Source organism: Lissotriton helveticus, chromosome 6, assembly GCF_964261635.1.
Source record: "Lissotriton helveticus chromosome 6, aLisHel1.1, whole genome shotgun sequence".
NCBI lineage: Eukaryota > Metazoa > Chordata > Amphibia > Caudata > Salamandridae > Lissotriton > Lissotriton helveticus.
Window position 1 is genome coordinate 895073224 of NC_136067.1, and position 26902 is coordinate 895100125.

Genomic DNA, 26902 nt, shown 5'->3' on the forward strand with positions numbered 1-26902 from the left:
CCAAGGTAAAACCATCGAACTCCAAAGGGACTTTACTTGGACAATTAACAGACACACCAATTGTAATAGTTCCAGGTGTATTTATGTCCTTATGTGCCCATGTAAGATGCTCTACATTGGGATGACGATGCGCCCTGTCAAACAGCGCATTATGGAGCACAACAGTAATATTCGCTGCCTTAAGACACACACCAAACTCTATGAACACTGCAAAGAGCACAACCACTCCACAGAGAACATTCGGTGGACCGTTCTTGAATGTTTACCAGCTATTAGCCAAAAAGCCCTCTTTAGACTTGAACAAAGATGGGTACATTGTTTATATACCGATGAATTTGGGCTCAATGATGCGGTGCCTTGGACGACGTTAGCCAGATAGTATCTAACATGGACTGTATTGTCCGGCTCCCAGTAGTCATCATTGCGCCTTAAATGATCAAATTCCCGTTCTAAGATGGCGCTTATGTTTACCCCCCTTTGCCTTGCTGGCTTAGCAGGAGTATCTTCGCTCTCTACCCCCGCGTGACGTTGCCTAGCAACCCAACGGACACGCCCCCGTGGTGCGCGCGCAACTCGCTCTTATCTGCACCGGCCGGAGCTCCATGAGTTTACCGGCTGTCCTGATACCGGCATTGACGTGGGAGGGGTAGGTGCCTAGAGGCCTGCTACCAGCAACCCTTGAGGTAAGGTGTGGATACAACCCCAAACCCCCCCTTGTTGACTTCCGCGCACGCTCTGCTGTGCTCGCTGCGGCTGATCTCCCAGCCGCTCTTTAGTATACGGTAAACCGCGCCGCTTGAATAACCATCTTGCCTCGCGGTGCACCTTACTTTTTTGTAGGTTCTAATCACTCGTTGCTGGCCCCACCAGGACAGCTTGTGGGACCTACAAATGGGAATAGCGGGTGAGTTTGTTGTTATTATCATTGCCTACCCCTACCCTGCGAGCATGGTATTTTGATGCTGAATATGTCACCCACACGGGCGCTAGCCACCTACTTGTATTACACAGAGTGTCAAACGGTTTATTCTTTTGCGGTTTCAGTTAATTACCAATATGTTTTTTTATAAAATAAGCTCCTCACGTCACTTGACTGCTATAAGGTCCGAAACACTCACTGTTGTTAGTGTTATTGGCACACCCCACACAGTATGTCTATTTGACTTGGTTTAGACAGACACTACGATGCATGCCACGATTGGAGCATGCCAGCTACACACAGGACACAGGATTTCCTTGTTCTGTCACATATTCTACCCTCTCTCTCACAGGAATCCCACAAACTGACGGGGTCAGTGTAGTTTTCACATCCCGCTACACATCACTGTCACGTTCCTTTTGGCACCATATGATGTACTCGGGCCTCAAATACAGCAATGTTAATAACTGCCTGTTTGTTTCCTTCCTAGTTTCCGGGAGGTCCATAAAGAAAATAGTCATTCTGCGACACTATTCAGGTCGTATATTCGAGTCCTCATACCTTAGAGGAATCTAAGCAATTATATGAGCACCAAAGGTCCTGATGAATTGCCCTTGTGGCAAGAAACATGTCGACCACACTCACATTAAGGGTTGAATAAGGATTGATTACATCGCCCATCACTCCTTAATACCCCTTAAATTCCTTTTTAACAAGGCAGTGAGCCAGACTATTAAAATTGTTTAATGGACTCTACTGACTTTTTTTAGACTACACTCACGCTCACTATTGCACTATTTTAGGCCCCTCACACTCACACACCCGTTGGCTTGGAATAAAAGAACTCCGCCAAAGTGCAGCCCCTTGTGCTGCCCGACGGGCATTGCACCGCCAGCCTGCCGTAGGAGCAGGATACCAATGATGACGCTGGACGGCCATAGGATGGGATGACAGTAGTCGTCCAACCGGTAACCTGTGTGAGGTATCCTTAAATTCCGAAAAGGGTTCACATCATGCACTTCCCTTGTCATACCTAGTGAGAGAAAGGTTAGCTTGAGCCAATTAGTTGGCTCTCTCTGGGGAACTCTGTACAACCACTTTGCTTACAAATTTATGTTGAAGACAGACCACAAATGCTCAAAGAGGTATTCACAAAGGAAGTATTGTCTGTGTAAGAACTAGGATATGTAAGTGGGTTGTTGATGCCTAGGAATTTCATTTTGAGGTCATGTACTTTTCTGGGTCCAAGAATAGTGTGGCTGAGTGTCACTCAACTCTGGTTATGTCACATGGTGAGAAGAGCATTCATGATGATGACAAAAGTCCAATGTATGTGTGATAATGGAAGGAACAATCAAAGACAAAGTAGGAAAAATACATTTTTCAAAGGGCGATGTGTGTAAGAATTGTTGAGAAATATAAGGTGTGGATGGGGGAAAATGTACAGCATAAATACTGAGTGAAAGAAACTTTGGGAGCCAAAGATCAATTATCTGAAGCTGACGGGATACTTTTTTGAAGGATCAGACTAATACCACAGAGTGTTTTGAAGTAAACTATCTCCAAAGCCAAAGAGAGACTGGGGTACAGCTACTGATAGCCAGGTATTGATGTGCAGATGAAAGAGCTGCCATGAAGTGCAATAATGTGTGATTAGCAATATAATACACAAGCCCAGGGAAAAATCAGTGTTGGCAAAGAGACTACTAAGTCAACTGTGGGAGGATGTGGCATTAGACTTTGGGGGGCCATTATATGGAACAAACAGTTAACAGTATATATTTGTTTGGTTGATATATGCGCCATATATGTGGTAGTATGCCTAACTAGCTATGAGCGTGAAAAAAAAGCCCATGATTAGATTTCTATGTGAGATGTTCAGCAGAAAAAGCAACCATGGCACAATGTTAACTGATCCAGAAGCTGAAAGTATTATTGACCTACTTAATGGTGTCTCTGTACTAGGTATAATAATAGGGTGCTGAAACCATGGAATGTACCAATTCTAATGGGAAAGATTACAGAGAAGAAGTAAAGTTTAGAGTGGAAATGTATAGGTTAACTCCACACTCTACCACATGAAAATATTCCATTGGTATTTTCAAGCAAAGGAGGCCTAACATACAATTACGTCCAGCATAGATAAATAAAAGGAGTGGTGACATAAGTAAAGAACATTGTATATAGAGAGAAATGGAGGAGAACAAAGTGAGAGAGGAAAAATTGTGTGTAACCAGGAATACTCATGTAAAGGTTGGCAATACAGTAAAGATTAAGAACACTTTGCACAAAGATGGTTGTTTGTAATATTCCAGACCAATGAGGGTAGTGATTTCCAGGATGTGAAATAAGAACAGGGTGGTTGTGGTGATGAGAAGAGAGACTAGATTTTCCAGGGGGAACATATTCCAAGGGAGGAACAGAGAGAGTGGTTGGACGTATCATCTCGGAAGAGAATATCATGTGAGAATCAAGGGACAAGGAACAGTGAGAGAGATGTATTTTAACTTTCATCAGGCAATAAAATGAGATAGACTAAGCCAAGGCTTTGCTTTAGTGGGGATAAGTATTGTTAATGTATTAGAGAGGCTGTGTGCAGTATCCTGATATTCTGAAATTTGTTGTCGATTAATGTTCTGTAACTCATGTGGTGCACTCATTGTTTACCAACCTTGGAATGTACAGTTATGAAACTGTGCTGAGGTAATGATAGAAGAGTCATTTGCTGATGAAATAAACATACATTTGAATCTCCTGAATGCGTTGGAAAAAACAAACAAGCATTGAAAATGCAATAGGTCTCGCAATAGAAGAGTTTGACCTTTTTCGTTTTGCAAATGGATGAGTGGCGTTGCGTGGATGAGTGGCGTTGCGTGGATGAGTGGCGTTGCGTGGATGAGTGGCGTGTGTGAGTGGCGTTGCGTGTGTGAGTGGCGTTGCGTGTGTGAGTGCTGTTGCGTGTGTGAGTGGCGTTGCGTGTGTGAGTGGCGTTGCGTGTGTGAGTGGCGTTACGTCGATGAGTGGCGTTGCGTCGATGAGTGGCGTTGCGTGTGTGAGTGGCGTTGCGTGTGTGAGTGGCGTTGCGTGTGTGAGTGGCGTTGCGTGTGTGAGTGGGGTTGCGTGGATGAGTTGCGTGTGTGAGTGGCGTTGCGTGTGTGAGTGGCGTTGCGTGTGTGAGTGGCATTGGGTGTGTGACTGTGCTGCCTGTGGCGAGTGCAAACTACAATCAATTGGCACAGATTAAAATAATATTTTTAAAACATGAGTTTATTATGCCAGTTTCAAAACAACTAGTAGTTTCACTTAACCTGCATTAACAGTAGCACTTGGAATATAGGTATTTAAACTCTTTGATGTCGCACATACGGCATTGAGTTGGGAGATCAACAGCTGAGCTGTACATTTTCAGTTTTGCGTGTAATTGTGTTATATCTAGGGAGACGGACGGACGTGAAAGTGATCAGGGGAGGAGGGGGGGGAAGCACGTGAGTGGTGTATGTATGTGCCTAAGCGAGGTGCTTGGGAGAGCGAGGCTGTCCAGGAGGGAGGGGGAAAAGGGAGGGGTTATGGCAAGCAGGGGGCCTGATTATGGCCACAGCTTGAAGTCTTTGAAGTCTCCGCATGCTGGCAAATGGTGATGAGGCAGAGAGTCTTTGATTCAGAGTTGTACTTCTGGATTGCTTTACTTAGGGAGGAGCCAGACAAGCATGAGGGCCTTTGAAAGTCGGTAGTATAGACGGTATGTGAATGGCGACTTTGGGTGATGTTATCATACATGGTTCATGGCCCTGCACTGCAGAGCCGGCATAGCGGAAACGCTTTATTATTTACTGTCAACGAGAACTGAAGGCGAGGGTGCTAGGCAAAATGCAAATCTGGCGGGCGAGACAGTGCAGTGGCCCGAAGATGGGGGGTTGGGTAGTGTGGGGTAAACAAGAGCCACCCAGCAGCACGTGAGCAGGAAGCACCACTTGTAGGGGGTGGATGTGAAGAGGACTCGTCCCTGTGCACGCGAAAGTGAAAGCAGCGGCCGCATCAAAAGTGTGCAAATTTAAAATACAAACTGCAACGAAGTAGAGCATCAAAAAGAACCCGCTGTAGACTTACTGCAATTTGAGAGATGCTGTCGCGTGAAGGGACAAACTGAGTGTGTTACTGCAGTAGAAAGTGAAGAAAGGCAAACCAAGATGAAAAAAAAGTTAAAACAAGAATAAGACCAAAAGAGACAAGACGGAGGGAAGGCAGAGAAGGGGAGGGGGGAGGAGAAATGCGACACGGCGGGCAGGGGAGGGGGCGGAGCGGGGAGAGGGTGTGAAAGCAGCAGGGGCCTAGAGTGCGGCTGAGGGAACTGAAGAAATGCGACACGGCAGGCAGGGGAGGGGGCGGAGCGGGGGTGTGGGAGGAGTGCGCCTGAGGGAAAATACATGCAAGGCAGGCGGCTGGGGGCATGTGCACGCGCTTTTAAGCTCAATGCGCATGCGCATTGAGCTTGAATTTCACGGGCACTGCAAGGAATCGCCACGATTCCTTGCAAGTTGGTTAAAGACTGTTTAAGCCCCCATAGTCTCGCAAGCTCGATGCGCATGCGCATCGACAGGCGAGACCTAAAAATGCATACAGCTCACAAGCACGCGTGAAATGCGTGCTGACTCAAGGAGGTTAAATTAAAGGCATCAGACAAACCGAAAAATGCAGCCAAAAAACACGCAAATCATTGGCAGTCATTACCTCATATAGAGTGAAGGTGTGCAAACAGAGGGAGATTAGGTGAAGTGTAGAGAACAAGTAAACAATTGTGTGCATGTTTAATATAAGAAGCATTTGATATGTTTGTCTGAATGTGACTGCCCTGCAGATTCGTGTCCACAAGGAGACCACATCAGTAGTGTGAGAAGCTTTATCAGGTATATCTCAACAAGTGTCTCCTGTCCATGTAGTTTAGGTGGCACTGAGGCTAATCACAAGGAGCAATGCAACACGTCCTTGCACCGGGGTGCTCACCAGTGCCCCCAGCAACGCCCGTCAGTGCTTCCCCCTCAAGGAAACCTGAAACCCTGCCAGCAGCATTAACTGCAGATCTTTGACATGGCCCAGTGAAGTCATTAAATACAGTTGTGCCCTGGGTATACCCTTCTGCTGGAGCCGTGCTGCTGAAGGAGTAACTCCACCGCACCTCCCACCTTTGACGATGAACCCATCAGGGCCCTAAAGCAGGGTAGAGCATTGAAGGCTGTCAAGCCACAAGTGAGGCCCCTCTTCTGATGAAGCTGAGCTCATCTCCCTACCGCCCCTTGCTGGCAGAACTCATGGCTGCATCTCTGTCCGTCAGAAAGAAGACATGTTCTGCAGTTTCTCCATAAAATGATCTGCAACTTAGGAGCGTAATTACAAAAGCATCTGAGGTTCCCTGCAGACTACTGCAAGTCTGTCTTAACATGGGATCATAATTCTGAGAAGAGGCCTGATTACTCCAATGGCTGCCTGTTAGACCTGCCAGTCTTTGGATGATCTTCTCAAGGGTACCCAGCAAGGTAATGGATGCATATTCATTTAAAAGCAAGCACCAATCTAAAGAAGAAGTGAAAAAATATAGTGCCTTTAGGTTGGGGTAGACAACAGAGGCCCATGTGGAGTCAGCAATTATCCCAGAAAATACACCTAAGGCAGTAACTCTTAGGTCTGTGGTCCCTGGTCAGTAAAAATAAATGTCACTGTGTGCTGCAAGACAGACTGCTGAGTGGAAGCTCCTTAATGTCGGTAGCAGAAGTCCATATGGGGTTGAGCTTTGCACCTATGTTATTGTAATGAAAACCAGGGGCGGAGCTCAGGACTGAAAGCAAGGCTTGGAGAATGATATGTTCCAAGCCACGTGGATGAAATGAAAGTTACAGACACACCTAATACCAGAACTTCTTAGGTTTGTGGTTCCTGACTAGTAAAAAATAAATTTCACTGTGAGCTGCAAGACAGTTCTACTGAGTAGAAACTCTTTAACATGGGTAGTAGAAGTCTGTTTGAGGTAGAGCACTGCGCCTACGTCTTTGTAGTGAAAACTGGGGGTGGGGGTTCCAAGCCTCATAAAAGAAATTAGAGTTACAGGAAGATATATATTTGGCCTATGGCGCTGAGTGAAACAGAAACAAGAGAAGAAAGTCAAACAAATGAAAGACACCTGATTGGACGGCAAACAAAAACTTCCACAAAGGTGTATAAAACAGTACTTGGGCCATGGAACACTGATAAGAGAAACACAGGAGAAACAACAGGAAATAGCATGCTACAGCTAATAGAAATGGAGGAAAAGTAAATGGCAAGCACACCAACTAATGAAAAGTAGGGGCACGATACAATAGATTTCCCAAGCACAGTGCTTGACTGTGCAGGAGAAACCTAAAAAATAGCTCCCTGAATGCAAACAGTGGAAAGGCACAAGCCATGCAATCAGAAAACAGTTAGGAAGATATACTCTGGAGTCGAGACAAAAACACATTGGGAGGAAAGGAGCAGAGCTATGTGTTAAGCAAGAAATTCATCAAATCAAGAACAAGGGACTGACACCCAAGCCCACTATATTTAGATATGTTCATGTATTATTGGCATTATAACAACTAAAGATGTCTAGAAGTGATACCCACAAAAATAAATAATAAATAAAGAACATAATGACATATTGAGTAAACCATTTTATTTTACTTTTGAAGGGACTGCATGGACGCAACAGATTCTATGTTCGATTTATCATGAAGGGCATCTCAACAAAACCGAAAACATTGCAACAGTTGATCGAATGCCCTGGATTGAATATAATATTAGAAAAGTGGATATTGATCAGATGCCGTCGCCTCGCCTTTTGACAACACACCTGCCACATTATTTGGTTCCGAAAGGGCTCAAAAACAAAAAAGCAAAGGTATGAAATATTGAAATATTTACTGCATGTTTCTTGTTATTGCCTCATGAAAAACATCATGCTTCCTTGAGTATCCACTACACCATGTTCCCTTTCTAAGGTGGGCTTCTTTTTTCGGTTTCACTGTAACAGCATTGTATAGCTGCACTGTAACGTAAAATAGGGGCACATGAACTCAAAACATGATGTGGTATTCCCGAAAATGGACTGCCTGTGACTTTCACATACAAACAAAATACCTGTTACTATGCAGAGAGAAAAAACACATTCCAATAGCATTGTGTAGGAGAAAAAAAGAGTCAAAGACTTCAACTGACAAGATAAAAAAAGAAGCTCTTTGCCAGTGGCTACAACTAACCAACCTGCCCTCAAGGAGCTCACACAAATGTACCCCTCCCCCTGTGTTCTGTGGCCTGAAGGAACTCTGAGACAATCTTCCAAAAGTATTCCTGTCTGTCCTCCTCCAGGCCACTTGAATTAGTGCTGCTTGGCCTCTCTAGCCTGCTGTGCGAGTCATTCCCATCTGCCCCTATCCCTGAGGAACGTCTGCTTATCCCCTTTATCAAGGTATCCCCACTTGCCCTGCCCCCACTCGAAAGGTGTTCATGTCTACTCCTCACTTCTCCAGTAGGGTTTATCATCAGGAAGCAGCCACACAGTTGTAGTAACAACTCAAAAAAGCTTTGGAAATGCAATAGGCCTCGCATTTGTTGGAGTTGGATATATTGGCATTATAAATGACAATGTTTTTTACCTATGGAACAGGTCTTGTATTTATTGGAACTATTGGCACTGTAAATGGCAATGTGTTTTTACCTACAAGTTATGGAGTCTATGTGTGTGATGTCTTGTGGAATTATGTTGGATGGTTTGGATTAGTTGGCTGAGTAATTGTGTGGCGTGGAAGTGTGTGGTGTGGAGTGGATTGGTGCATTTGAATTATGTGTAATTGTGGGGCCGCTAGGTGACGCATGAGCAAAATGGCCGCACTGATGTGAGGCTCTTGCTGCTCGACACCGCTATCCTGACAATTATCCTGCTCCTTGGACCTTAATCTGCACCTGCGCAGATGGAACGCCTGGGATCCGGTGCTCTGGCATAGCGAATCTGGGGCTGGTAGTGCGCTGCCAAGCCACACTGCTGCGACATCGTTGGTGGCGCTGCTGGAGAGACCTGCACTGCCCAGTGCCCTTGCCGGGCTTAACCTGCCACTCGAGCACCGTGGCCCCCACGTGGCGTATAGGCCACATCCTGGCCGCGGCTGAATTCCACGTCGCTGCTACACACCAAGGGGTGAGAAAACCTCAAACTACCTCAGTATCCTGCATACCTGAAGGTGGCTTCCTCCATTGACCCCCGGCCCCCCGTGCGACATTACATGACTGTGCGCTGGCCGATCCTGTCCCTGGAGTGATGGAGTGAAAGACTGAGTAAACGTGGCTGCCAGATAGCAGGCGAAATCAGCTCACAATCACCTGCCTCGCCTGTGGCACTGTCTGGCTCCACCATCCTCTCTCCCAGGCTGCTTTTGCCCAGAATAAAGCCACCACTACCTGCCCGCATCGCCGACCCGGGGCTGGGCCTCGGTTCTGCAGGCTCCACTGCACTTCCACTCTCCCCTATCGCCAATGAACACAGCTTGGGCTTGCCTCTTCTCTGTCTGCATTGTAGAGCCCCGGTGGACTCATGGTCTTTGTAAATTTGTGACTCTGCACTCTTGTACTGCTGGGCTGTACAGTTGGTTGGCGCTGCAGCTCGCAATCTTCTCGTTATTTTGCACTACTCTGGGCTCTTCTTGACTGCATAGCCTGCTCAAGTCGCACAAACCAAACACTGAGCAGCCTGCCCACTGGCCCCTCAGGTACTGCAACAGCCCATATTGCTGGCCTCACTGTTTCAGTGGTGCCACACCTCCCCGATGAATGATTGACTGTTTTTTACTACTCTCCATTGGCGGTGACAGGCCCAGCACCGTGGCTCTGGTGAAGAGCAATGTGAAAGCCTACTTTCATTGCTTGGGGTGAGCTGGACAGTTGCACACGCTCCCTACACCCCTTCTAGGCCTCATCCTCATTCCTGCAACTATCAATACTGAGCCGGTAGTTATTCCACACGCAACATGGGGAAGGCGGATATCAGACAGCCCCGGCTGACTTTTGAGTCCAAGAAGGTTGGTCACACTCAGCAGGAGGATGCCTAGGGGGTCAGGGAGGATGCCAGACAAAATACGGCCCCCTACAGAAGGACGATATGAAATCTTTATTTCAGAGGTGCGATAGAGCCTCACCTCCAGTGCTGAAAAAATGGACGCACTGACCAATCGAATGGATGCCATTGTCCACATGCTGGATGGACACGATGAGCACATCAAAGAAACTGAGTGCCGTATTTTGGAAGTGGAAGACAGCACCTCCAACATTCAGACTCATGTGGCGCAGATGGACAAGTTGCACAGGATCATAGCCGCAAAGAACGAGGATCTCGAAGCGTGCAGTTGCAGGATTAATATACGCGGTCTTGGTGTTCCAGACAGTGGCGGCTGGTGACATTTGAAAGTGGTGAGGCGTAAAAGATCGGGTGAGCGCCTGGTGGCAAGCGAGCATTGTGAGCACACCATCATAAAGGGATTTTGTTATAAATAATATCGAAAATATGTTTCAGTTCTGAAATTGTGAATCTTCAAATTAAATATGACAGAGGCCGATGGAAGGGGTAGTGGTCTTCAGTTGTCTCAGTCATGCCTGTTCAACTCATTCCACGTTAGGCATGTGCACTCATATCTCGTCCACATGCATATCTCATCTTCCACAGCTTCTTTTCACTGACTCCCGAATGTGCTTCCTTACCAATTAAGTTGGATGGAGTGTGTGAGCCACTATATGTGGGAGTGGAAAGAAGTGCGCCTGAGTGAGTGCGTAGTTATGAGGATTTATAGGGTGTATGGGTTAGTGTGTTATTGTGTGCAAGTGTGCATGAGTTAAGAGGAGATAAGGTGTGAGGACATTTGAGCATTAGGAAATATACCCATGTTGATAGTACATACTGAAGACTAAAAAACGATAGTCTTTGAAACACTCATATTCAAGTGGTAATGATCATCCTGGTTGTAGCGCACTGAAGCCAGACACTGTAAATGCAGCCCCAAATCACCAACAACTAAAAGGGTGCATTGCCATTCCCTTCTAAATAATTGGAAGGATAACCTTGCCGTTCACTTTCTACCACAGTCTCTTTCTCATAAACCTTCCTTGGAGGGGTTTGAAAACAACTGGAGCATTAACTGGACGTTGTTGGAAATTAGGTGCACTGAGCGCTGTGTTGTGCAAGTTACAATGCCATGTTCTCTTCGGCCGATTTAGAATTGTTGTGGGTCTTCCCTGACATGTTTTATTACCTAACTTAAAAGCATGCATTTAACTAGTTCGGTTGGATGAAAACTGTCTCATCTAGCCACGTTGTGTTTCGAACCTGTGAGTATTAGATGATCACACTCTGACTTCTGCATTAACCAAGGGAGCCGTGACACACGAATTACCATCACAATAATTCAATTTCATTTTTGAGACTTGCTATATTGTGCATTAAGGAACTTTCGTTCGATGCTGTTCTTTGGTGCCTACTGATGCATGTGAGGCGTGCAGAGTGCATGTCTACCAAGTAAAGTTTGAAGAAACATTGCACGCTTCTTTCACACAAGGGAGTATTGTTTTCATGCTTAAATATATTTTTTCCTTTCATTTATGAAGGGAACACACAGAGCCACACATTGTTGAACAGCGTTCTCAATCATTCCAATACACATTACTTTAAGTAATTTCTACCAGGATTGCCAGTATGCATAATTTATCAATACTTAATCTGCTCCAACTCCTTTAGAAAATGAGTGCCAGATCACGTGTAGTCCACTTACTACATGCCAAGTAAAACATGTTTCTAGGAGAATGCGCCAACGTGCACAGTCTTGATGAAACCACCTTCACCATGCATTTTTCTCGAGACAAGCAGACAACAAGAATGCCTTCGTTTTTGGCATTTAGGCTCATGCATTGTATATTAATCAACACTGCCTAAGTCAGTCGTCCGCTCGAATACTGGTATCAAGCATGTCATTTAGGCTGCACAGTCAGTAGCTGCTCATGGGAGGGGGGTGTTGTGGGGGGGGGGGGATTTCGTGGGGGAGGGGGTCGCGCGTGGGTTGTGATAGATGTGGATGTGCTAGAACAGATTTTCTTCATCTGGCATAGGACTGCTCCATGGTGAATGAGTATTGGATGCAGGTCTTTGCGGCTCTAGCACAGATTACAGCACTTCCCTTAGAGCCCACTCCACTAATGGCCCTACTGGGTTACAGTACATTGTTAGAGAGGTCCTATCGTCGCTTCCTGTCACTTGCTTTGCTAATGGCTACTCGCTGTATCGCCTGCAGATGGGGCAGAGCGCCAAAGTTTAAGAATTGGTTCTCTGATCTAACATATTGTCAAGAACAAATGTGTAATTATGCAGAACTTCTCCCTTTGTCCTTTTGACCCAGGGATATATGGGATCCCCTTAAAACCTACCTTGCGGCTTACCCTCAGCAGCTCCTGCTGTCACTGGCAAGGAAACAGTGGCTTAGGCATCTAGGGACACAATGCACATTTGATGCCTCTTGGCACATGTCGTGAACACACTTCTTCCTTGTTTTCCTCATGCTTCGCTTCGAATGTACCGGGGTTGATAAGTGGATATCGGGTCAAGGAACCTTACTGTGTTGACATTACCTGCCTCCACTTCATTTACCTAGATGTTGCTGATAATGCAGGTTTGCCGGCTGAAATGTTTATTATATTTGGGGAGGCTCAGAGAAAACAACGTGACCGGGGTGGACATTTCTTTTTCACTATGCAATGCTTCGGAATGCATGATGATTCACACTGACATGTCTGTCTATGATTGATCCTAATGTTACAACTTCATGTCATTGAAAACCAATAAATAAAATTAAAAAAATAAAATAAAATTATGTGTCATTGTATTTTGTGTTGTGGAGTAGTCTGTAATGGAGTTTAATGAGGCTGTTGAGGGCTGCATAAAGGCACCTATAAATAATACTTTTAAAATTACATAATACATGACGGCCTGAACTGAATGTACTTGGTAAGGATATGCCCTCCCTACCTTAATAAGAGAAAAAACTCCATCTTGTGTCGTTTTCTCGACAACTTTGTTCGGCATGCTAATTACTTAGCGAGTCACAAAGCGCCGCTGGAAAGGAAGCTCACTGTATCAGCTGCCACTGACAGGAATTTGAAATAATGATTAAATGCTATATGTGGCGCAGGCTATCCCTTAGCACAGGAATATCCTGTACATTGCAAAAGCTGGACCTTTGCATGATGATGTAACTGGGCCTGATGTACAAGACCTGCTATGCACGCACAGGGTGATTCTCACCATGATGATTTATTGATGTAGAAGTTGTACAAAGCTCTTTGTGTCATCATTTGGGGATTGCAAAGTGGGATGTTATATTACCCACAAGGTGGCAGCTTGGATTAATTGTGGGGAGCCTTGCACGGAATAGGGCTTTACAGAGACAAGCTTCTTGTCTGAGTGTTTTGTCATCCTCAAAAGAAAAATGTTTGAAGTTTTTTGATTTTACTATTTTTGCAACTTTGGTGGCAAAATGCCATTTGTAAATTTTTTAACTTGAACCTCCTTCCACGGGCTTTGTGGAAAAGGTTGTGTTTGAAATTGATTACAACAGCACTCATAATGAAAGCAGTCCTGCGAACTACTTAGGGGCCAATTCCGATCTCGGTCAGATGGCCCTCCCAAAGTCATCCATAGCCTCACCTTCCAACCAACTTGTTCCTGGAGCCGGTCCGTCCAAACAAGGAAGTACAATGTGCAAAGGTATGCATTTCCCGAGTGACACGCACGCTCTGTATTGAGCCACATTTCCCGTACAAGCCGGCTCCATAAACTCCGAATGGACTCGCCCAGAACCATTACAATGACTGTTTCCAGCAAGGCAAGTACGATGCGTACTTCCACCGCGCCGAACAGGTCACCACCACCAGCATGTCACAGGATCCAGAAGAGTAGTACATCAGGTTCGACTCGCACCACAACACAAACACTGCATACGAGAGGAAGCTGCCATGTATCTGATCGCGCATATCATCCCTGTACAGTACGCTTATGATCGAATCAACAACTGGAACCGAAGCACACGTCACAGACGGTAAGTCAAACACCCACCACCAACTAATACATTTCGATCCCGCTAAAGCAAAAACAAACATCAGTTAAAGAAGGAGGCGGGATGGAAGAGAGCAGCAGATCAGCACAGGAGAAGAGAACAGAGAGTTAAAGAAGGAGGTGGGGTGGAAGAGAGCAGCAGATCAGCACAGCAAAAGAGAACAGGGAGTTAAAGAAGAAGGTGGGGTGGAAGAGAGCAGCCAATCAGCACAGGAAAAGAGAAGAGGACAGGGAGTTAGAGAAGGAGGCACGGTGGAAGAGAGCAGCAGATCAGCACGAGAGAAGAGAAGAGAACAGGGAGTTAGAGAAGGAGGTGGGTGGAAGAGAGGAACAGATCAGCACAGCAGAAGAGAACAGGGAGTTAAAGAAGGAGGTGGGGTGGAAGAGAGCAGCAGATCAGCACAGGAGAAGAGAATAGAACACGGAGTTAGATAAGGAGGTGAGGTGGAAGAGAGCAGCAGATCTGCAGAAGTTAACAGGGAGTTAAAGAAGGCGGTGGGGTTGAAGAGAGCAGCAGAACAGCACTGGAGAAGAGAACAGGGAGGTAGAGAAGGAGGTGGGTTGAAGAGAGCAGCAGATCAGCTCTGGAGAAGAGAAGTGAACAGGGAGTTAGAGAAGGAGGTGGGTGGAAGAGAGCAGCATAACAGCACAGCAGAAGAGAACATGGAGTTAAAGAAAGAGGCGAGTGGAAGAGAGCAGCAGATCAGCACACGAGAAGAGAACAGGTTGTTAGAGAAAGAGGCGAGTGGAAGATAACAGCAGATTAGCGCAGGAGAAGAAAACAGGGAGTTAAAGAGGGAGGCTGGTTGGAAGAGAGCAGCAGATCAGCACCGGAGAAGAGAATAGAACAGGGAGTTAGAGAAGGAGGCAGGGTGGAAGAGAGCAGCAGATCAGCACAGGTGAAGAGAACATGGATATAAAGAAGGAGGTGGGGTGGAAGAGAGCAGCAGTTCAGCACAGGAGAAGATAACAAGGAGTTAAAGAAGGAGGCAGGTGGAAGAGAACAGCAGTTCAGCACAGGAGAAGAGAAGAGACAGGGAGCTAAAGAAGGAGGTGGGGTGGATGAGAGCAGCAGATCAGCACAGCAAAAGAGAACAGGGAGTTAGAGAAGGAGGTGGGTGGAAGAGAGGAAGGGCGATAGATAGAGGGAGGGAGGGCGATAGAGTGAGGGCAATAGAGGGAGAGCGATAGATAGAGGGAGGGCGATAGATAGAGGGAGGGAGGGGGATAACTAGATAGGAGGGCTATCGATATAGAGGGAGGGCGATAGATAGATAGAGTGAGGGCGATAGAGAGAGTGAGGGTGGTAGAGTGAGTGAGGGCGGTAGAGTGAGTGAGGGCGGTAGAGTGAGTGAGGGCGGTAGAGTGAGTGAGGGCGGTAGAGTGGTAGAGTGAGGGTGGTAGAGTGAGGGAAGTAGAGTGGTAGAGTGAGGGCGGTAGAGTGGTAGAGTGAGGGGGTAGAGTGGTAGAGTGAGGGCGGTAGAGTGAGGGTGGTAGAGTGGTAGAGTGAGGGCAGTAGAGTGAGGGCGGTAGAGTGGTAGAGTGAGGGCGGTAGAGTGGTAGAGTGGTGAGGGTGTGTGAGAGGGTGAGGGTGGGTGAGGGTGTGTGTGAGAGTGAGGGTGTGTGAGAGTGAGGGTGTGTGGGGGTGCGGGTGTGTGAGTGAGGGTGTGTAAGGGTGAGGGGGTGTGAGTAGGTGAGGGTGAGAGGGTGTGAGGGGGTGTGAGGGAGAGGGCGTGTGAGGGTGAGGGCAGGAGAGGGAGAGGGTGGGTGAGAGGGTGGAAGGGTGTGTGAGGGTGAGAGGGTGTGTGAGGGTGAGCGGGTGTGTGAGGGTGAGTGAGAGGGTGTGTGAGGGTGAGGGGGTATGAGGGTGAGGGGGTGTGAGGGTGAGAGGGTGTGAGGGTGAGAGGGTGGGTGAGGGTGGATGAGAGGGTGTGTGAGGGTGAGAGGGTGTGTGAGGGTGAGTGAGAGGGTGTGTGAGGGTGAGGGGATGGGTGAGGGGGTGTGTGAGGGTGAGGGTGTGTGAGGGTGGGGGTGTGTGAGAGGGTGAGGGTGTGTGAGAAGGTGAGGGTGTGTGAGGGTGAGGGTGTGTGAGGGTGTATGAGGGTGATGGTGTGTGAGAGTGAGGGTGTGCGAGGGTGGGTGAGGGGGTGTGAGGGTGAGGGGGGTGTGAGGGAGGGTGAGGGGATGTGAGGGTGAGGGGGTGTGAGGGTGAGGATGAGGGGGTGTGAGGGTGAGGATGAGGGGGTGTGAGGGAGGGTGAGGGGATGTGAGGGTGAGGGGGTGTGAGGGTGAGGGGGGTGAGGGGGTGTGAGGGTGAGAGGGTGTGTGAGGATGAGGGGGTGTGAGGGTGAGGATGAGGGGTGTGAGGGTGAAGGGGTGTGAGAGTGGGGGGGTGTGAGGGTGAGAGGGTGTGTGAGGGTGAGAGGTTGTGTGAGGGTGAGTGTGAGGGTGAGTGAGAGGGTGAGTGAGGGTGAGGGTGTGTGAGGGTGAGGGGGTGTGGAGGTGTGAGGGGGAGGGGGTGTGAGGGTGAGAGGGTGTGTGAGGGTGAGGATGAGGGGGTGTGAGGGTGTGAGGGAGGGTGAGGGGATGTGAGGGTGAGGGGGTGTGAGGGTGAGGGGGTGAGAGGGGGAGGGGGTGAGAGGGTGTGTGAGGGTGAGGATGAGGGGGTGTGAGGGTGAGGGTGAGGGGGTGTGAGGGTGAAAGAGGGTGAGAGTGAGGGTGTGTGTGGAAGAAGAGGTGTCTGAGGGTGAGGGCAGGAGAGGGAGAGGGTGGGTGAGAGGGTGGAAGGGTGTGTGAGGGTGAGAGGGTGTGTGAGGGTGAGCGGGTGTGTGAGGGTGAGTGAGAGGGTGTGTGAGGGTGAGGGGGTATGAGGGTGAGGGGGTGTGAGGGTGAGAGGGTGTGAGGGTGAGAGGGTGGGTGAGGGTGGATGAGAGGGTGTGTGAGGGTGAGAGGGTGTGTGAGGGTGAGTGAGAGGGTGTGTGAGGGTGAGGGGATGGGTGAGGGGGTGTGTGAGGGTGAGGGTGAGGGTGTGTGAGAGGGTGAGGGTGTGTGAGAAGGTGAGGGTGTGTGAGGGTGAGGGTGTGTGAGGGTGTATGAGGGTGATGGTGTGTGAGAGTGAGGGTGTGCGAGGGTGGGTGAGGGGGTGTGAGGGTGAGGGGGGTGTGAGGGAGGGTGAGGGGATGTGAGGGTGAGGGGGTGTGAGGGTGAGAGGGTGTGTGAGGGTGAGGATGAGGGGGTGTGAGGGTGAGGATGAGGGGGTGTGAGGGTGAGGTTGAGGGCGTGTGAGGGAGGGTGAGGGGATGTGAGGGTGAGGGGGTGTGAGGGTGAGGGGGTGTGGAGGTGTGAGGGGGAGGGGCTGTGAGGGTGAGAGGGTGTGTGAGGATGAGGGGGTGTGAGGGTGAGGATGAGGGGGTGTGAGGGTGAGGGGGTGTGAGAGTGGGGGGGTGAGGGTGAGAGGGTGTGTGAGAGTGAGAGGGTGTGTGAGGGTGAGGGTGAGTGAGGGTGAGTGAGAGGGTGAGTGAGGGTGAGGGGGTGTGAGGGTGAGGGGGTGTGGAGGTGTGAGGGGGAGGGGCTGTGAGGGTGAGAGGGTGTGTGAGGGTGAGGATGAGGGGGTGTGAGGGTGTGAGGGAGGGTGAGGGGATGTGAGGGTGAGGGGGTGTGAGGGGGAGGAGGTGAGAGGGGGAGGGGGTGAGAGGGTGTGTGAGGGTGAGGATGAGGGGGTGTGAGGGTGAGGGTGAGGGGGTGTGAGGGTGAAAGGGGGTGAGAGTGAGGGGGTGTGTGGAAGAAGAGGTGTCTGAGGGTGAGGGGGGAGGGGGTGTGAGGGTGAGGGGACGTGAGGGTGAGGGTGTGTGGGGTGTGAGGGGTGAGGGTGAGTGAGGGTGAGAGGGTTGTGAGGGGGTGAGTGAGGGTGACTGAGGGTGTGAGGGTGTGTGAGGGTGAGAGGGTGTGAGGGTGTGTGAGGGTGAGGGTGTGTGGGGCTGTGAGGGGGTGTGGGGGTGTGAGGGGGTGAGGGTGAGAGGGTTGTGAGGGTGAGGGGGTGAGGGTGAGAGGGTTGTGAGGGTGAGGGAGGTGAGGGTGTGTGAGGGTGTGTGAGGGTGAGGGGGCGTGAGGGTGGGTGAGGGTGTGTGGGGGTGTGAGGGTGTGTGGCGGTGTGAGGGTGAGGGGTGTGAGGGTGAGGGGGTGTGAGGGTGAGGGGTGTGTGAGTGTGAGGGGTGTGTGAGGGTGAGAGGGTGGGTGAGGGTGAGAGGGCGGGTAAGGGTGAGAGGGTGAGTGAGGGTGTGAGGGTGAGGGGGTGTGAGGGTGAGCGGGTGTGAGGGTGAGGGTGTGTGAGGGGATGGGAGGGGGAGGGGATGGGAGGGGGAGGGGATAGGAGGGGGTGTGAGGGAGAGGGTATGGGAGGGAGAGGGGGTGTGAGGGTGAGGGTGTGTGAGGGTGAGATGGTGTGTGAGGGTGAGATGGTGTGTGAGGGTGAGATGGTGTGTGAGGGTGAAAGGGTGTGTGAGGGTGAGGGGTTTGAGGGTGAGGGGATGTGAGGGGGTGAGAGGGTGTGTGAGGGTGAGAAGGTGTGTGAGGGTGAAGGCAGCTCTGGCATTGGAAAGAAAAATGCCTCCACAGAGCACTTGGCATCATTTGAACTCTCTTTTTCTTTCCAGCCCTTGTCCCTTTGATAGACAGCGACTGCAATAAAAAAACAAAATTAAAAAAAACACAATTTTGTGAATATGAATTGAGGGACTTAAGTCTGCTGCCCTTTATAGGCTTCTATCCTTGCATTCACAGGCATTCGTCAGGATTCACAAAGCACACTTCTGCCTCTTTAATATGAATATTGAATCCTACTGAATGCCATTTTGTGCTGTGGTCATTTTTTACATGTACCTCTGCACACAAATAATTTGCAGATGCTGCACAAAAATTGCACCTGTAGCGCGACCTGAGATTTGAACATGAGGCCATGAATGAAGGACACTGAACAGGAAGAGAGTGTATGGAGGGAGAGTCACTGAGTGTGAAATACAAGGATAACGAGACCCGAAGAAGGCAAGAGAGACTAGGATTGTGATACGTTATGAGAGCAAGGGTGAGAGAGAGAAAGAAACTAGTGAGATTGCAGTACGAGAGGAACGTTCAGAATGTGAGATGCATGAAGAGAGAGAGACAGAGACAAGGAGAGGAAGGCTGTGGAGAAACTCAATGCGAGATACAATGAATGAGAGACTGTTAAAGTTAGTGCACGAGACAGTGAATGTGAGATACATGACGAGAGAGTTAGAGGAGGAAGATGAGAGATACATGGCACGCGAGGAAGCCTTGGCACCAATTAGCCTGCGGCTCAGATCACAGTAGACCACGTAACCTGGCTGCTACGATGAAGCCAATCACAGCCAAAGAAAATTCAGTCCAACTAACTCACCAATTCAATCTGGGTGACTCGTCTAGATGCCTGAGACAAGTGGGTGGGTGTAGAGAAGGGCATCACCTGCCTGCGCTGATTTGGGCCTGGTAACTTTCTAATGAGATATGGGCTAGAACCTCCATGTCTCACACCACAAAACTCACAGCATTACAGCTCCTCTTATTATCACATCTATGCATACTTTCCATGTACCCATGCACCATCTCGAACATCTCAACAAACAAAGGTTGCAAGCCTGCATGACAACCAAGTATGCATAATGCACATAATTGCACGAGCATCCCATTCCTCACCTCGTAAAGCAAAAGAATTTAAAAGTGCTTTTTGTTGATTCACGCTAATGCGAAAGCAATGTATGCAATGGAGGTAAGTGCTTGCATCAAGAGAAATAGTTTTGATGCCATAGTGCTTGAAAAACCCCGTCAGGGAGACCCCATCAAGCACACCGACTTTCTGAAACAAGCCCTCGGCATTGCTGTGGCGTGGGAGGGGGGGGGCGGGGGAGCGTTAGCCTTTGAAGTCGGAAGCGTCAAAAACAGCGCTATCGGGGGGGACACATTGCAGTAAGCACGGAGAGACAGGGAGCAAATAAGAGCGATTGGCTGGCGATTGTGTTGCTTTTATTTAGTGCTTTATACTGCGCTCTGCTGTTGTGTGTTAGCCTGGGCTAAACATTGTTGGTTTCTGTTTTTTCTAGGGCCTTGCCAGTGCTAGGTCACCTAGAAATATTTTAGCTAGCAAGTTGAGTTTTTTGTATGTGTTCTTGAGAAATTTCAACGTACTACATGTTTTGATGACAGATGAAGGGAGGCCATTATCTTTATACCCCTAATGCCACAAGCTAATAAAATCTTCCTGAGTTCTCTTAGAAAGGATAAGTCTCCTGTTAATACCTATGGCTGCAGCAAAGATCGGGACTGCTTGTCAATCCCCAAGAGTGCACATTACCCTGGGAGCAACAGACCAAATGATGGGATCAACAGACCAAATGATGCTAGCAAGCACGCTCAATGAACAGACAAGTTAGCAAACATCCAAATGCAGGAATTTACCGACAAAAACACAATTGTGCATCCACAAGCTCGTTTTTAACAGATTTGTAGTCTAGACTCTATGAACTAAGAACAAAGGCTAATGCAATTAGCACGGAGAGACGGGGAGCAAATGGGAGCGAGGCATTGCGCAGAGGGGGGCGGGGGAGAGCATTCCTTTGAAGTATGAGGCTCACGGCATTGCTGTGGCGGGTCCAATGCGATGATGCAGGCGGCTCGGGGAGCAAATGGCAGCAAGCTGGTGCACGGGCGCACATGCACTCGGCGTAATCGCCTGGTTTAGCTTTCGAGTTTCACCTCTATATGTCTCGACATCTGCAATGCCAGAGGCATTGGCAGAGGTCGAGACCTAAAAAGGCAGCAAACGAGAAAAAAATAGGAAGCACTAAATATAAACTGAGTCGGAGTGGTGCGCAAATGTCAATTTTAAGTACTTCACATAGCGTTTACTAATAGTTTTTGGTATGTTTCTAGGCACACGGGAATTGAAGGTCACTGAGATTTTAGTACTTTTCCAGGATCACAAAATGATGCTGGGCCTAGTACACCAGGTCTTTGGAATCCTGAACCAGGAGTTTGAACACATAAGCGTGTCTCGCAGTATTATAGCGGCCACTATGCAACCCACCTGGGAAAGACACCCCAACAATCAAAGCTAAACTTTGTTATGAGGATCACATGTGTAAACTGTGCGATTTCAGAAGAAAATGTTGTATAAAGATATAAACGTGCATTTTCCGAATATCAGAAAATCTAACTCTGCGCAGGTTTTGGAACAATTAGGTTGTCAAACACAAAGTCGTGGGGGAGGGAGGATATTTGAAGGAGCGCAGCGTTGCATACATCAAACACTCTGAACCCTTCCAAAGCATGAGGAATTCATTAGAAAGGGTTTACCCTATTCAAGTAAAATAATCCGTGCGTATACTTCTAAGTCTTTGTGACGCACACTTTGGAATACTTGATTACTGTCAGTGTGGAACCCTACGCAGAACAAGACAGTAAACTTACAGTAGTCTTACCTTCATCTAAGATGTTACACCAACACGCCCGAACCAACTCCACCCTGCTCCTGGCCGAAGAGAGTAGAGACTGTAGGTCAGGGAGCGCGTACAGCGGGCGTGCTGCGTCACTGCTGAGTGGGGGCTGGCCAAAATGATGTCCAGGGCCGTCATTTGTAGCGCTACCAGATTGACGGTCCTGGGATCCACATCATTAAATGCCTGCCGCCCGCGCACAGCGCACGGCACCACCACTAAGTTAGGTGCGTGCACTGTGACGGTGCACTAGTTCCACTAGTCCCACTAACTTGCAGCGCTTTCCGGATTTCATGTCGGGCCGGGCCCACTGATCTGCGGTCTACTCTGTGGGGCCTGCGGCGGGGCCCCTGAGCAGCTGCCCATACCGCCATGCCGAGGACCGGCCCTGGGACTGCCGCCGGCGAAGAAGGTAGAGCAAGATATAGAGGCGGGAGAGGAAGATGTGGGTCATTCCATGCACAGACGGCGGCGGGTAAAGGGGGGGCGGTGTGTGTATGTGTGTCTGTGTGTGTGCGTGGGGGGGCGATGTGTGTGTATGTGTGTGTGTTTGTGTGTGTATGTGTGTGTGCGTCTGTTTGCACGTCTGTCTCTGTGTGTGTGCGTGCCTTCGGCCGGCCTGCGTAAACGTGTGCACAGACCCTTAGAGGCTCGTGCACCGGACCGTCTCCCTTGAGAGGCATCTCGGTGACAATAGGTCTCCAGAGCGAGACCTAAAAATAAATGGCGTACTGCACCCCTTGTTTGATCAAGGGCACTAGGTGCTCGAAATGTGTCAACAAGAGGAGTGAGACTAAAACAGCTTGCCAAATGTATCCAGGTGTCTGTGTCACTCTGCTCGCCGAAGAGGAGGTTCCGAGAATGCTGTGGTTTTGTGTCTGAGAAGTCACTTTGTTGCAGCTCACCCCTCTCTGTGGCCGCAGCGAGTTGGTGGGCTAATCAGCAGTAGGATTGGGGTGGGGTCGCACACTGCTCACACACCAGCGGGATCGCCCCTAAGGACTGTGGTAAATGTAGTATATGTAGTTAGTGTTCTGCGATGCATCTTCTTTCGATTCTCTGCTTTCTTCGTTGTCTTCGCCATCCCTGGACACGTGTTTCGGGGTATTTACCCCTCATCAGCAGGGATTAGGCCATCTTCTATCTTCTGGGGTTGCCGGTGGCTGCCAAATATCACCAGGTTTAGTACCACTCCAGGCGCGCAGGTGCGGGGTCCCGGGCTCGTCAGCCAGCTGCTCGAGGGAGCTTTAAACATTACAATTGGGGTGGGGTCGTACACTGCTCACACACCAGCGGGATCGCCCCTAAGGACTGTGGTAAATGTAGTATGTGTAGTTAGTGTTCTGCGATGCATCTTCTTTCGATTCTCTGCTTTCTTCGTTGTCTTCGCCATCCCTGGACACGTGTTTCGGGGTATTTACCCCTCATCAGCAGGTGTGTGAGTAGTGTGCGACCCCACCCCCATTTGTAATCAGCAGTAGGGCCACTGGACGGGGGGGGCGAGCTGTACTTGGGCCGAATGTCTGTTCCTCAGAACACCCAGTAGATAGCCCAAGATGTCCACAATTTGGCCCATCTGTGTATCCATGGACCTCACGCATTTCTTCCACGAACTGGCCCTTCCGTCCCTGGGTCTGTTCTTATGCCCCAAGGACTCTTGCAACAGTGGCCACTTGCAACAGTGGCCAGGGCTTCTGTCTCAGTCTCCTATATTTGTCCTCCAGTTGCCCTCCCACCTGCCCTGCTGACACAGACCTGTGGCGTTGGCGGTCAACACACCTGCACACTGTCCCTGGCATCCTCTGGTTGTCATGTGGTGATGGTAATCACTGAGGCAAGGAGAGTGTTGCAGGCAGCAGTGGTGATGGTGGTGGTGGAGCCCACACAGGTCGTTGTGGCAGGGGTCAGCACGGTTGTTGTTGCTGTGGTGGTGGTGGTGGGGACAATGAGGGCCTGAGATGTGGTGCGCCCTGGCAGTCCGGAAGAGCCAGGGTGTTGCTCCTCATCCGAGAACCGTAGGGAGTCTGCATCCAAGAGTTCATGTTCTGGGGGGGGGGGGGTAATACTGGCTCTGCATGTGGCTGGTGTCATCTCCTCCAGTTGCTTGTGGATCTTCTGTTGAACAGAGGTTGAATGGTCATTGAAGTGCACTCCACAGGTTTGTTGTTAGACTTTTGGATGTTACATTTGATACACCAAACACTTTACATTGCAATCCCTTGTTATGGGTTCAAGATACTGTTTGTACCACTTTGTTCGTCATATGTTGGCAGGATATGCTCAGACGTGAGTCCGTTGCTCACTTTGCCACTGGATTCAAGCAAGCCGGGCTGAAGACGGCTGTAATGCCAGAAACCGGTCCTCGGAAGCTTGTTTCCGGTCCAGGGAAGGCATGGCTTGGCGGTTCGGGCTGGACTGTTCCCATGAGGCACAGGGTCAGACTGATTTGCATATGGCCATGTCTGAACTGGGGTGGCAGAGTGGGCTAAAGAACGGTGATAGATTAAACCCAGATCTGTTGACTGGGTGTGAATGTTTGATTGATTCAGATGCTCCGTCCATCACCACCACCCCCTTTTGTACCACTTCAAGATACTTTGCATCATGACGTGATGTTGATGTACATTCATTACTTGTCCATGTTGTGACATGTAAATTGAAACCAAGTGCCACGTACAGATTGTGTCATTACAAGGATATGTCTTCATCTACCAAGTTGCAGCACATCAAATTTATGTAATGCGTCTTTTTTGTTTGCTCTTCATGGAATCTAATTCGGCTGAACAATGAACTAGCCATCGGAATGTTATACATAGCTTTTCCATAACATGTACTTGACTTTGTTTTTCTTTTTGACCATGAATGTTCTGTGTTCATATTGCCCTTCATGCTCTGAAACCATGGCACTTACACATTGCATTCAATGATGTGCATGATTGTGCCATGAATCAGTTTCACATGTGACTTGGTGGGTCAAAGTATAATTTCTGTGAAAAGCTACATGCGCTTAGCTGTCTGCACACTGCATGTGGCATTTGGATCAAAGCCAAATTGGCTGACATGTGAGTGCTGGTGTGGTCAGATGGCTCCATGCATTTAGAGAAGGATCGCAGGCAGCATGTACTGACTAGCTCTGTGTTAGGTGACACAGTGGAGGCAAATGTTTGCCCAATGGTTGTGGGTGTTGGGAGTGCTCCACCTGCTGAGCAATGGGACAAGGGGGCCTGGTGGGAGTTGTAGTGCAGGCTTCCCACCCACAAACACCACTCCCTATTAAGATGGCTACCTACCTGTAAGTGTGGGTAACGCAAAGAAATGGCTGCCCAATGGTTGTGGGTGGGGGGAGTGCTCCATTCTGCTGAGCTGTGGGACAAGGGGGTCTGGTGGGAGTTGTAGTGCAGGCTTCCGACCCCAAAACACCCCTCCCTGTTAAGATGGCTATCTACCTGTGAGTTTGGTGAGAGCAATGCGATGGCTGCCAAGTGTTTGTGGGTGGGGGGTGTGCTCCATCTTGCTGAGCTGTAGGACAAGGAGGCCTGGTGGGAGCTGTAGTGCAGGCTTCCCACCCAGAAACACCCCCTTAAATATGGCCTGCAGTGCAAAGAAAACAAAATCCAGATGCATCCAGATCAAGCAAGGAATATTGGAATGTAACTAATTTCTCATACCTGGGAGTAATGTTTGATTCTACCAGCTCATAGCTTCCTTGCCTTGCGCTGATGGGCCTAAGGTTTTCATAATTGGTGGGCATTCTGTTTAATTTTGGTTTGAGTGTTGAGAGCAAGCCCATCCTACCTCTGTTGGCAATATATAGATGCGAAACATAGCTGCCAAGGTTTCAAATTGCTTATGTGTGACATTTTCTAATTTCAGTGTAGTTATGAGTGACATTCAATGACTACGAGTGGCACTTTCTCACAAGCAAAATCAAGCATTGAAGATGAGGGAAACATATACATTTCAGAAATTACACCCATTTGAGCAACGATAAACTCTAAGAATATCTTAAAACTGCTGCAAAGTACCACAAATAGAAGGGCACTGTGGGAACTGACTGCACCAAACAGGACGTGAGAGGTCATACTGCCTGCAAATGAGCCTTGTGTTCAGAATGCCATAGCTGACAAGTTTTAAGATTTCTTATGTCTGACATTTCATGGTTTAAGTGCACTTATGAATAACATTCAACTGCCAAATGTGTGACAAATAGAGTGACACTTTCTTGTGAGTAAAGCCATGCACTGAAGTGCATAGAAAGAGATAAACACCAGAAACCACCACCACCATCAACCTACTGCTTACTCCAGAACTACCCTGACACATTACTGCAGTTTTGCATACATCTTGGAACAGCAATAAGTCCTTTAGTATTCCGGCGTCATCCATATTTACAGCACTTTTTCCATCAGTACTTGTTGGGTAGAATCTCTGTATTAGGTCCCCAAGACTAGATTTGAAATTCTCTTTCACGATCTGTCAGGTTGCACATGACTTCTGGGCATTAGGAGGAGCACCAATGATACAGCCTTCTTCTTTTGCTGGTTGTCCAAAAGAAGATGCCGCTTTGGGCTGCTGATACCGGGATTCAACTCCATAATAGACACCATATTGGGAATGCTTCCGGGAAACTCAGCCTTGGGCACCTAATCGCAACAGATGCCGGCATCAAGCAGATCAGAGAAGGGGACCATGAAATACTGACTCGGACGTGAGAACAACTGGAAGTAGCTCTAGTAAGTGCCAGACAATAGAAATGGTGTTGGTCTCCAATGGTGCAGCTTGATTGTAATATTCAGTGCTTTGCTAAACCAATAGCTTTTAACCACCTCTACAAATCTCACTCATCATTTCAAAATCTAACTGTAGGGCAGCAAAAGTGATCACCTCAGGCAACTGTATCAGTTGGCCACAAGCCTTTCCCATACTAATATTGTTGTGAACTATTCTAAACTGGGCATTCATTAGCGAACTGTATTGTCCTGAAATATTTTTGGTAGAGCTCACTTCCCTCTGTCCTGCAGTCACAATGCATATGTTTGGTGAAGCCTGCATTTACTGGTTAAGGCTAACTTGCATTGCATTACTTACTTTCTCTTCATGTTTCAGGGGTAATAGTGAACATCTTAGTTTTTTTATATGGTGCTAATAATATTTTATATCATTTTAAAATATATGCATTTTGTGGCCCTTTATTCAATGCTGGTGATAATTTCTGAATGCTTCATAATATCAAAAGTAACTTGTTTTTTGCATGGCACCTGCTACCACTGTTTGTCCTACTGCACAACACTGTAATTTATTTAGACATTTGTGTCCAATTTGTTT

The 26902-nt window shown here is 48.6% G+C and overlaps 1 protein-coding gene across 6 annotated transcripts in view; it reads left to right on the plus strand.

Moving 5' to 3' along the window:
* Positions 1–26902, plus strand: part of LOC144763173 (amine sulfotransferase-like) — a 292072-nt gene that overhangs the window by 130931 nt on the left and 134239 nt on the right. For all 6 annotated transcript variants that reach the window (XM_078648513.1, XM_078648514.1, XM_078648518.1 and 3 more), the window contains one exon: positions 7621–7829. In XM_078648513.1, the coding sequence (XP_078504639.1) occupies positions 7621–7829 (209 nt within the window). The remainder of the gene's footprint in view (positions 1–7620; positions 7830–26902) is intronic.